The sequence below is a fragment of the Takifugu rubripes genome, chromosome 17 (genome assembly GCF_901000725.2).
Source record: "Takifugu rubripes chromosome 17, fTakRub1.2, whole genome shotgun sequence".
In the NCBI taxonomy this organism is placed as follows: Eukaryota; Metazoa; Chordata; class Actinopteri; order Tetraodontiformes; family Tetraodontidae; genus Takifugu; species Takifugu rubripes.
This window is the reverse complement of record NC_042301.1, coordinates 11,828,678-11,840,473: the sequence shown is the minus strand read 5'-3', so window position 1 is coordinate 11,840,473 and position 11,796 is coordinate 11,828,678. Positions and strand designations below refer to the sequence as shown.

Here is an 11,796-nt window from a genome sequence, read left to right as displayed (position 1 = left end):
CCCACTACCGGTGTGGATCAGTAGCTTGTGAAACCAAAGGAAAGAGGAAGAACTCCCGATTTCTTTCGTCATGTACCGATCTTAAAGTATGTGCATGTGTTAAATTATCAACGCAAGCATTGAACGCTGCCATCCACATGTTTTACAACTCAGCTATTTCCCTTCGGCGCGTCATTTATCTCCGAATAACTTCCGGTGTCGCGTTTCCGTCACGTCGTCCATTTTCACGGCACTGCACATGGTGCCGCACCGGTCGAGGACCACTAGCCTTTTGATCGTGGTTTTGCTTTGTACCAGCAGGAACTGTATATCTTAGCTACGATAAATGCAAGAAACGGTGGATATGATGGACGACCCTGAGTATGAAGAGGAGGAGCCCTCTTTCAGCGACCCCGAGGACTACGTAGATGACATCGAAGATGAGGGTGAGTACTCGCAGGAAAAACGCCGGCTTTCCGGCCTGTTGCTAACTGCTAGCTAAGCTGTAATCAAAGATAGCGCCACCAAAGAGATTGGTTTGAAGACAAATTGAGGCATCAGAGAACTGCGACATTTAAATATTTGAGGAGAAATTCGCAGTGATAAAGACTTAAACATCGCGTCCAGTATCGTGGGATACGCTAAACGGGCGTTATCTTCGTTTCTGCCAGATCTGACGCACTGCTGTGGCCCTGCCGTTGTCATGTGGAGAATAAACTCGGCCAAATCTATTTTTTTGTTGTTTCAATAGTAATTTATGTGAACGGAATCGTCACGACCTTTAAGTCTGGTTTGAACGAAGCAGCTGTTTATCCGGCGTGTTCTTATATACTGAAGCGCAGGTTTGTCTGCAACCCTAAACCCCCCACATATCTGTAAATTAGACAAGACACATGCTCAACAACCACACCCGTTTTGCCCTATAAAGTCTCATTCCCACTGATTTGGTTGTATTCTGTATGTGCTCCCATCATATTGGTCCATGTAGTAGATGGTTTCATGCTACTTATGAGAGATCCTCATTTTGGCCAGAGTAAATATGTGCAGGATGTAATTAGGAGTAATGGTAATGTTCAGCATTAGAGAAAGTGTGCAACATTACACACCTTTAACTGTGCAGCAGGACAACTCGCCAGCAACACAAACCTTTTATATAGCAGATTTCCATCAATACTTTTTCTCCTGTGTGTGATTAAAGCTCAAACTACACAACAATGTAACAAACTTCACATCCATGCTGGCAATTATACATCCTTTTTTTGTTTTCTTCAGAGCTCCTGGAGGACGTCCTGAAGGAGAAGCCTCAGGAGGCGGATGGCATTGACTCTGTGGTGGTGGTAGATAACGTCCCTCAGGTGGGCCCTGAGAGATTGGAAAAACTCAAAAATGTCATCCATAAGATCTTCTCCAAGTTTGGCAAAATCACAACAGAATTCTACCCAGAGGCTGATGGCGCGACAAAGGGGTATGAGCTCTATTCTCTTGTGTGGTTTCAGTTGTTGCACTGAAGACGTATTTATGGTTTTGCAAATATCCTCCACAGGTACATCTTTCTAGAGTACGCCGCTCCCACCCAGGCTCTGGAAGCAGTTAAGAATGCAGATGGTTACAAACTTGACAAACAGCACACATTCAGGGTCAACCTCTTCACTGACTTTGACAAGTAAGTGTATATGTTCCCAAAACAGATACAGGAACTCTCACTACAGATGTGTAAAAATTATATTATTTCCCCCCTCAGGTACATGAACATCAGTGATGAGTGGGAAACTCCGGAGAAGCAGCCGTTCAAAGATTTTGTAAATATTTATTTCTTGTGTTTCCCACCCTTGTTCTTTTTCAGTTTAAAATACTGTACTGGTCACTGTCACTTCATCTGTCTGTTCAGGGAAATCTGCGCCACTGGATTGAGGATCCAGACTGTCGTGACCAATACAGCGTGATCTATGAAGCTGGTGAGAGGACGGCAATTTTTAATAATGACTCCAAGGACCCGATCACAGTTGAAGAAAGAGCCGTAAGTGAAACGCTGGGCTCATTTAAAAAAACAAACAAACAAACACATAAGTAAAAACAGTTGTGTGTTCATGCAGCGCTGGACGGAGACGTATGTGCGTTGGTCTCCTAAAGGCACCTACCTGGCTACCTTCCACCAGCGTGGCATTGCCTTGTGGGGTGGCGAGAAATTCAAACAGATTCAGAGGTTTAGTCATCAGGGTGTCTCCCTCATCGACTTCTCACCATGTGAGAGGTAAGCAGCATCATCAACATCTAACACACACACACATTCTGATCAGTCCAATCCAGTTATTGTGTTTATTCCATGCTCAACCATGTGTGGTTGTGTTTTCCAGGTATGTGGTGACCTTCAGTCCACTGATGGACACTAAGGAGGACCCACAGGCCATCATCATCTGGGACATCCTGACCGGACAGAAAAAGAGAGGCTTCCACTGCGAGAGCTCGGCACATTGGCCCATTTTCAAGTCAGTCCTCCTTATTTTTCTCCCTCCTTTCACCACCTTTTAAGCTGTCGCAAGTGCTGAACTTGAAATGAACAGAGGTGGGATGTTTTCGTCTCAGGTGGAGTCATGATGGGAAGTTTTTTGCCAGGATGACCACAGACACGCTGAGTATCTATGAGACTCCAGTAAGTTAAATTGCTAAAATTACATCTCGGAACTTTACAAAAGGTAGTACAATACAATCTCCTTTATGTTTCAGTCTATGGGATTGCTGGACAAGAAGAGTCTTAAAATTACTGGGATTAAGTAAGTGCTGTCTTTTATAACATTGCTGTCTATTACAGCATTGCAGGATTTTTAAGATTTTACCATGAATGTGTCTACAGGGACTTTTCGTGGTCTCCTGGTGACAACATCATAGCATTCTGGGTACCTGAGGACAAGGACATCCCAGCCAGAGTGACTCTGATGCAGTTACCTTCCCGCCAGGAGATTCGCGTCCGCAACCTCTTCAACGTGGTGGACTGCAAACTGCACTGGCAGAGAAATGGAGATTACCTGTGTGTGAAAGTGGACAGGACTCCGAAAGGAACGCAGGTACACAAACGAAGTACAAAAAAAGGAGGGAACACAAGGCCTGGTTTTAAGAAAAGGTGAAATATTCAAAGGTTTTTTTGAAACTTTTCAGGGCGTCGTTACCAACTTTGAGATCTTCCGAATGAGAGAGAAGCAGGTGCCCGTTGATGTGGTGGAGATGAAAGGTGAGGATAGAGGCAGACAAAGTTCAGTGAGCAAGGAGCAGAAGCCTGATGTACCATTGGTTTCCCTCTTTTCCAGAAAGCATTATAGCATTTGCCTGGGAACCCAATGACAGCAAATTTGCTGTTCTCCACGGAGAGTCTCCCAGAATCAGCGTCTCCTTTTATCATGTCAAAAATAACGGAAAGATCGAGCTCTTGAGTGAGTACCTGGTGAACCGGACCTCTTCCATCTAACTGTCCTGTTGATCCAGTTGTGTATAATCTAGTATTCATGAAACATTTGTCATGTCTTTTTTATACAGAGATGTTTGACAAGCAGCAGGCCAACAGCATATTCTGGAGCCCCCAGGGACAGTTCCTGGTGCTGGCTGGTCTCAGGAGGTCAGTTGTTTGTGCTTGAGGGAGCTTGTGATTCTGACTTTGAGATTCATGTTGTGTGCTGGATGCAGTTGTCAATGCATAATTTCTGTGTGTGTTTGTTTTCAGTATGAATGGAGCTCTAGCTTTCGTGGACACGTCAGACTGCACCTTGATGAACATAGCAGAGCACTACATGGCCTCTGATGTGGAGTGGGACCCAACCGGTCGCTATGTGGTGACCTCTGTCTCCTGGTGGAGCCATAAGGTAACGCTGCCCCGTCACCATAGGGATATAGATTCGGGCAATGTTTATTTGTTAAAAATTTCCACACAGCAGATCGTTTTCCTACCATGTTCTGTATATGTGTGTAGGTGGACAACGCATACTGGCTGTGGACGTTTCAGGGCCGTCTCCTTCAGAAGAACAACAAAGATCGCTTCTGTCAGCTGCTCTGGAGACCCAGACCGCCCTCCCTGCTCACTGCAGATCAAATCAAGGTAACTGAGGCAGTCTTCACAGTTTTCATTACCAAAGGTTCTGGATCCAGTAATTGCCCTCAAATATTAACAAGAGCTTTGTGTGTTTGTGGAGCCCGTGATGACAGATTAAACAACTTTTCTGACACCTCGTATGAGTGCTGCCCTGCAGCTCCTGATTCTAAATCTGATCTGAGGCTCGGAGCAGACTGAGGCCGTTGCGGCTTTACTATAAAAATAGAACCATGCTAGATGAGCATTCTTTCATGGCTAATATTCCCTCTCATCTCTCTTTCAGATGATCAAGAAAGATCTCAAGAAGTATTCCAAGATCTTTGAGCAGAAGGATCGTCTGAGCCAGTCCAAGGCCTCCAAGGTTTGACCCGTGTTTATTTTTAATAACCAGTTTTGAGCTGCGCTAAAAGGAATGTTTAATATTTCAGATAGTTTTGGCCGAGTTTGCTTTTTCTTGGCTGTATGTTTTAATCTGAGATGAGCTTGTGTTTGCTTGGGAGTAGGAGCTGGTGGACAAACGCAGGGCCATGATGGAGGATTACCGCCGCTACAGGGAGGAAGCAAGCAAGGTCTACCAGGAACAGAAGAGCCTCCGGCTGGCACTCAGAGGAGGTGGGACTGCGCAGAGCTCTTGCCACTCCCCTCTTTATGGGAGACCTTGCTAATATTGTCATGTGTCCTCCAGCTGTGGATACCGATGAACCGGACAGTAATGTAGATGACTGGGAGGAGGAGACCATTGAGTTTTTTATCAACGAAGAAGTCATTCCCTTTGGAGATCTGTAGTCCCCTACGCAGGTAACGCCATATGAGTAATTAAGAAACTGTAATCTTCTTTGCCAGTGGCTGACATGTTCTTTCTCCTGCAGGCCATCCGTTTTTGTGTGGAAGGAAGAGGGAGGAGCCTCGTCATTGATTGGAGGACGAAAACAACGCCGCAAATCTTGGGTTCCACGAGCCTCAGCATTCGCCTTTAGTGTCAATCTTCACGCACGCCCTGTGGATCAGCAGCCACATAAAAAGACAGGAGAGTTTCCATCATCTCATCTGTCAGCCAACATCATCTACTCACTGTTTTTCCTCTGCGGATCTTGGTAGTTAGCTAAACTGCCTAGTTTTTTTACCATTGATTGGAGATTTTCAGCACCATCGCTAAGTGGACCTTTGTCTGCCCCTGGTCATTTTTTCTCCTCGACATGTTAATGTGTGATTACAGGGGCACAGAGCGTGCTTTGAGAGACTGGGGTCGAGGTGTTCTGACTGCTCAAGTAGCCTTATTAAGTGTGCTGATGGGGCACTACAGTGGCCTGTATCCTCCTCCTTTCAGACTAGGCTTTCACACAGGGAGGGGGTGCGCAGTGGGAATAACTTTAAATAAACATTCAAACACAAGAATTCCACCCCGTCTCAGTGTTCATTCTGTGGCTCTGTTGGCTGTTTATTCCACGCAAGGTCCGGATTATCCTCCGCATCAATTTGAAGATAATCCGGCTGGTGCGTCTAACATTCTAAATCAAAACCAATGCCAATATTTTTCGGTAAACTGATGATCCTCCAAATTCTAATCAGTTTCAGTTCTTTGAAGCTAAATGACAAGGGGGTCTCTACCTTGTAATGGACTCCGTTGGGCCTGTGCAGACACAGCAGTTTTAGAAAAATTGTAATGTTTGGAATGAACATTTTACACCCCCAACACATACTGGTACTGAGGTCAAAGTCTTCCTGCACATAATCAATTCCACGTGTGGTAGCATCATGTCTGGTTTGTGTCTGTTTTTGATCCTTGAAGGTCAGCCTAAATGAATTGTATCGTTTCATTTTGTCAGCATGGTTTAACTCCATTAGTCTGTGTGGCTGAACCGTAATGGTAACATGAGGTCAGGCACTGTCTGTTACAGCCTGTCGGAATATTGACACTCTAATCTCCATGGTTCTTTCACCTCATTAGTTAATCAATCTAATGGAGCATGCATCTGCTCCTGCACAGATGTTCACATGCCAGGTGGACAGACAACAGCAGACTTGTGAGCTTATTTATTTCTATTGATGCTGAAGGCTAATCAATTAAAATTAAACCCCACACAAGGATTCACTTCTGGGAAATTATGATTCTAAAATGTTGCCATGGCTGAGATAAAGCTGTGAACCTTTTGGGAAAACATTTCTTTAATGACAGAAGAGAGCTGGAAGGTGCTCACATGGAAGCGAAAGCCAACCTTTCATTTCCCCATTGGCTTGAAAATGACGTTAATATATAAAAATGGCCCCGAAGCCTTGTTTAAATGGATCTGTTGTTCTAAATTTGATAAGTTCACAAAAGATAGATTCAATACAGAAATGTGCTCTGCCATGTTCTTTGGTTACTTTCTTTTTATTAAAGGCAAACTTTAATTAAACCTATATTTACTGTCCTGTATACTGTATGAGACATTTTTTTGATGTGGAAAATCTTGTATACAATGAAATGTAGATAACTGTTTTATTAACTGAATTGATTTACTAACCAATTGTTGAAAAAGCAGAAGGACGTAATAAGAAATACATTTAATGTCTATGGGAATAAAAATGAATGATTGAATTTAAACACACTTCGCTACCACAGCATCTCGGTCGCCACCTGCTGGTAGCTATCGGTAAAGAAATTAAAAAGCCGGTCTATTTGTTTGATGCCGTGAAATGTCATGATTGACAATTTAGCATTCGCGCACATGGCTGGGACCACATTACTTCAAGTGATTTTCAGGTGGACACCCTGCTCCCCAGACTGTCCACATACAATTAGTGGTGTCTATCACAGTTCCAGAAGACCTAAGATATCTGCTCTTCCTCTGTATTGACAGTGTTGTCTCCACAGTTGCATTCATATAACATCTCACTTCATCGAGCAGCGGTGACAGGACCCTTGCAGACCCCTCCCTCTCTCCTCTGTCCAAGCCTTCGGCTCTGAATTTAAAACAAATCAATCTGATTTAAAAACGTCTAACCTTTTTTTTTAAAATTTCCCCGACGAAAATGGACTTCTGTCCCCTCTCTGGGAGGGTTCTTGAATTTAGGTTTTCCCGGGTTCATTTAGGAGGTTTCTTAAGTATCGCGACATTTGCTCCACCCCTAGCAATTAATACTTTCAAATATCGCGACATTTCCTCAGCCGCCTGGCGAGTCCGTCTATTAAGTATCGCGACATTTGCTCCGCCTCCTGGTGAGCGCATACAGCGGACGGCTGCGTCGTGTCTGTCCGGTTCCATCAGTCGGGTGACGGACAGACGGAGAAGAAGGACACCCGGTTGGAGACAAAATATTGACAGACCAAGAGCGCCATGGAGACCCTCAGCGGGGTAAGACACAAGCGAAGTTTTTCTACAACCGGACAGATAAACGCTCGAGCCGGCTGAATCGGCTAGGATGCTCCCGGCACGACAGCAGATAGAAGCTGGGCTCTTTCACCCAAAGGCGGTGAAATAATAAGGAGAATAGCGATGAAAAATGAGGTTTGGGTAGAGAAAAACCCCCAAGATGATCTAAAGAAGACTCGGGTAAAAGAGGAAACTGCACAATAGTCCGGTTGGGTCGATGAAAGGACCCACTGTAACTTGTGTACTGGAATTAAGTGTTTTCCATCAGGGAGGAGGTGATGATGAGGAGTAACTCTAAATAAAACAGTGTGTTCTCTAGTCTGTAACTTATTTAATTTATGCAGGATACTTAGTAGCTAGAAGTAGCAAAAATCTTTGATTTTTTTTTTTTTAAATAAAAGCTACCCTGCATATTTGTGTACGAGCTTCAAAGATATTTAAAGTCCACAGGGGAGTTTCCCCCCTTCCTGCGTGTTTGTGCGCATGTGTGTGGGTACAGCGAGTGCCAAAACACGAGCTGGGTTTGCAAACTGATTTCCTAAAATAGACCCTTTCAGTCTAACACAGAGCTAAGAAAGGCCAGAAAAACTATAATTTTCTCCAATGAAATAGGAGCTATGGAATATCTGCCTTCCCCAGGCTGCACTTTTTTGCTGGTTGGGTTGGAACCGTCTTTTCTCCCTCCCCTACAGCAGATGTTTTGATGGGGCAGACAAAAGGGTGTAAACCCTCCAGCATACTCTGGGTTTAGGTTGCTTCTACCCCCACTGCCCTGTTTGTTCACGTCTCGGTGACAGCTGAGCGCCCCGAGCATGGCCCGAGCTTCTCCCACCCCCTGGACACATTCATACAGGCCATGACCTTCTATAGGAACAAGGACCTACTTTGGCTAAAGCAGAAGCAGTAAAAACATGTCACGGAGCATCTGCTCTTAAAGATTAATGACATAATCCAACATTGTTACAGAAAAAATGTTATTTTACATGGATTAACTACTTTATAGAGAGGATACGTGTCCTTAGTTGTACTTCCTGTTTCTTTCAGTTGCAGCAGGCAAACGGGAAGTGTCTCCTTCCGTGAAATGACTGTCACTATGGAGCTGAGATAAAGTCTTCCTCTTTGCTTTGCCCATCACGGCTGTTGATCTTGTTCAGCCATGGGAACAAGACATAACCTACGCATGGCGTTCATCTTGGGGTCTCTGTTCATGGTCCTGCTGATCATCCTCTACTGGGACGACATTGGGGGCTTTAACCTTTACCCGCTGCAGGAGTCCAGATACGAGTCACCTCCAAATGATCTTCACCTTCAGATAACGACAGGGCCATCTGGAACTTTATCTACCAGCAATGCTCAGAAGAGCATTCCCACTACTGCCTCCACTAAAACACTGGTCTCTGAGGACAATGGAGGAACTGTTGAAGCACAGGAGGAGGATGGAGTTCTTGCTGCTAAGGATTTGGTGGTGGAACAGGAAAGTAGAAAGAAGATGATCACTGATGTTTGTTCTGGAAATGATAATCTGGAATTCCCTGGAAGAACTAGGACATTTGAGCAGATCCCCAACAGGGAGCTGGATCACCTGATAGTAGATGACACACACCAGATCATCTACTGCTATGTTCCTAAGGTAAGGCTGCCCTGTGTGCATAGGGTTTATATTTTTAAGACAATCTTTATATTTCCTCTGTTGGGTCCCTTTTCTCATCTTTAATCAGGTAGCTTGCACCAACTGGAAGAGAGTGATGGTGGTTCTGTCCCAGTCTCTGATCTCGCCCTCAGGGAAACCTTACACTGACCCAGAGACCGTCCCTGCTGACCTCGTACACAACTCCTCACTTCACCTCACCTTTGCAAAGTACGGCACCCACACAAAGAGCTCTTGCACTTACTTTTATTTGCTAGTATTGTCTCTTCCAAACCCCTGCCCAAACTTAACTTTGATATTCACCCTAATAAAGCTGAAGAGACCAGACCTTCATAAACAGCACTTTTACATAAATCCAGCCTCATAAAAAGGAAAGCTGAGAAATATATAGTCATAAATAAGGGCAATATACTGTATAGTCATGATTTAGGGTGAAGCCTGAGCAGAACTAGCAGACTTTTTATTAGAAAGCATAGAAATGATGGAAATTTACAGAAAATTAGTCATTTTCTGCATATTTGAATGTGTTTTCCTCGTGTCTTTCATATGCTGAGATTTTTCCATTCATCAAAGGGTTTATTTACGAGACACTTGGGCAGGCAGAGCTTGCTGCAGCAGCACAGACAGACCTTTCTACTCCACCTCAGGAGCTGTTTGTGTCTGAATCTGTCTTCACCAGTGCACTTATCTTAATTTTGAATGTTTACTGAATGCACTCCATATCAAACAGTTACTCCTGTTGTAAATTAGCCATCTTGCTAACATCTCATAGAACATATTTGGCATTCTTTACACGGGGGTAATGTCTTTTGCACCTTGTTGTTCTTATAATAAGGATTTATCATTAAGGTTAATTGTGTTCACCTTCATGGTGCTGTTGTGCTCCGTGTGTCTGTGTTTTTCACCAGGTTTTGGCGCCATTATGGTTCAATGTCCCGCCACCTGATGGCAGTCAAGCTCCAGCACTACACCAAGTTTCTGTTTGTACGAGACCCTTTTGTTCGCCTTATCTCAGCCTTCAGGAACAAATTTGGAAGGTGTGTATTTATAAGGAAGCAAGTGCGTGACTGTGCATGTTCTCTGAGGCTGAACATCGCTCGCCATATTCAATTAAACAACACTCCTCTTGTTCTTGCCTTGATAAAATACTGTATTTGTATTCCTGTGAACGCTCAAGGCCCAACGAAGACTTCTACAGGCAGTTCGGTTCTGAAATATTGCAAAGGTACGGTAATGCATCTGGCAGTTTGCCAGAGACAGCGGCAGAGGCGTTTTCAGCTGGAATCAAACCGACGTTTCAGCAGTTCATCACCTACCTGCTGGATCCCGAAACAGAGAGGGAAAGAATCTTCAATGAACACTGGCGGCAGGTATGGAGCACTGCTGGGGCTTCACACACCAGACTGCAGATCAGGACATTTGGTCTATACAGAAAATCTTGAAGAAAACCTATAAAGTCATAAAGACAGACATTACCACTAGAGCACGGGAATGAGACGTTGTTTGATGAAACAAACAGGTCCTTGAACAAAGGGCAGGTCCTTGAACACTCCCTGAGGTATGTCTGCATCTCGGTTCAACCTTGTACTGGTTATGACAGTTACTATGTAGTTATTGCGGTAAAGTGACGTTTGAGGTGAAAGAGAAGATTTTAATTGTTTTTTAGGTGTACCGCCTGTGCCATCCATGCCAGGTGAAGTATGACTTCATTGGACGACTAGAGAGCCTGGAAACCGATGCAGAGCACTTGCTGAAGCTCTTAGAGGTGGATCATCTAGTGCACTTCCCGTCTGGGGGCCGTAACCGCACTACAACCGGCTGGGAAAGAGACTGGTTCGCACAGGTTCCCTTGACGATGAGGAGAGAACTCTACAAGTTGTATGAACCTGACTTTGAGCTGTTTGGTTATCCCAAACCTGACAGTGTGTTGAGGAGGTAGAACTCATTAAACCAAAGGCCTGCAGGGTGCTGCACTGTGTGTGGAGCTCATGCATCATCTACCTATGCACAGCCAGTTTTTGCCTTTAAAGAACAATATGCGACACGATATTTGTTTCATTTTGTTCATACCTCAAAAGTGAAAAGTGTCTTTAATATTTAATTTTTTCATTTGAAGCACGTCTGCCTCCATGTTATCTGTTTTTTTAAAAACACATTCCATGTTTTCTCAGTCATTATTTTGGCATTGCTGAAATAAAATATGTTCTGTGAATTTTTCTGTTCTCTGTTGTGGAAAGCCCATCTTATATGAAACAAAAGAATTTAAAATAAATCAATTAACTTTTTGATTGGAAAACATTCTCAATATCACGAGTCTATGGTTACAGCAAAAGGAAGAGATGTGCATTTTACTTTGGGATATTATATTGAGATGCTAAGTCAGAACAATCATTACTTTAATAAGAATGAAAGAAAGTATTGAGGAATTGACCAATTTCATTTATTAAAAAGTAACCGCTGAATGTTTTCTTACCTAAGTTCTTTTCTGAAGTGACTTCAGGTTGTAGACCTGTGCTTAATATCTTAATATGAAAACATCAGTGCGAAATGTCAGTTAAAAAGAACATATTTTTGCTGTGTTGGCGCATGTGTGACAGTGTGCACTAACAATAAAGCCCTCCTACTTTCTGTTGCACAAAGACTCACTCGTGTTACCATCACCACCGTCCTGCGCTCTGTTTCCACGTGTTCCAGCCGTTTCTGCCGCCCCTCCCATTGTGTCCTCGTCTGCTCTCCCA

The 11,796-nt window shown here is 43.9% G+C and overlaps 2 protein-coding genes and 1 non-coding gene across 4 annotated transcripts; all 3 read left to right on the top strand.

Moving 5' to 3' along the window:
- The first annotated feature begins 204 nt into the window (after positions 1-204).
- Positions 205-5,457, top strand: eif3ba (eukaryotic translation initiation factor 3, subunit Ba). The gene is made up of 19 exons (XM_003972329.3): positions 205-425; positions 1,252-1,444; positions 1,523-1,642; positions 1,721-1,778; positions 1,868-1,996; positions 2,073-2,230; positions 2,334-2,465; positions 2,563-2,629; positions 2,704-2,750; positions 2,831-3,041; positions 3,133-3,205; positions 3,282-3,404; positions 3,508-3,586; positions 3,692-3,830; positions 3,938-4,063; positions 4,341-4,418; positions 4,561-4,669; positions 4,743-4,855; positions 4,927-5,457. The coding sequence occupies exons 1-18, from the start codon at positions 326-328 to the stop codon at positions 4,841-4,843; spliced, it is 2,043 nt and encodes a 680-aa protein (XP_003972378.1). The 5' UTR covers positions 205-325; the 3' UTR covers positions 4,844-4,855; positions 4,927-5,457.
- On the top strand, positions 4,156-4,243 carry LOC115253398 (small nucleolar RNA SNORD60). The gene has a single exon (XR_003891729.1). It is a non-coding gene; the product is annotated as a small nucleolar RNA SNORD60 (small nucleolar RNA).
- A 1,789-nt stretch (positions 5,458-7,246) lies between the features above and the next one.
- On the top strand, positions 7,247-11,693 carry LOC101066821 (carbohydrate sulfotransferase 12). Of its 2 annotated transcripts, none has more exons than XR_965229.2 (6): positions 7,247-7,392; positions 8,455-9,040; positions 9,129-9,268; positions 9,967-10,095; positions 10,236-10,616; positions 10,725-10,866. XR_965229.2 is itself a non-coding variant. In XM_003972330.3 (6 exons), exons 2-6 carry the CDS (start codon positions 8,567-8,569, stop codon positions 10,995-10,997), a joined length of 1,209 nt encoding a protein of 402 aa, XP_003972379.3. In that variant the 5' UTR covers positions 7,247-7,392; positions 8,455-8,566; the 3' UTR covers positions 10,998-11,693. The 2 variants fall into 2 exon arrangements, 1 of the variants encoding a protein (XP_003972379.3); XM_003972330.3 differs by having other exon boundaries at positions 10,236-10,428; positions 10,725-11,693.
- Positions 11,694-11,796: the final 103 nt, after the last annotated feature.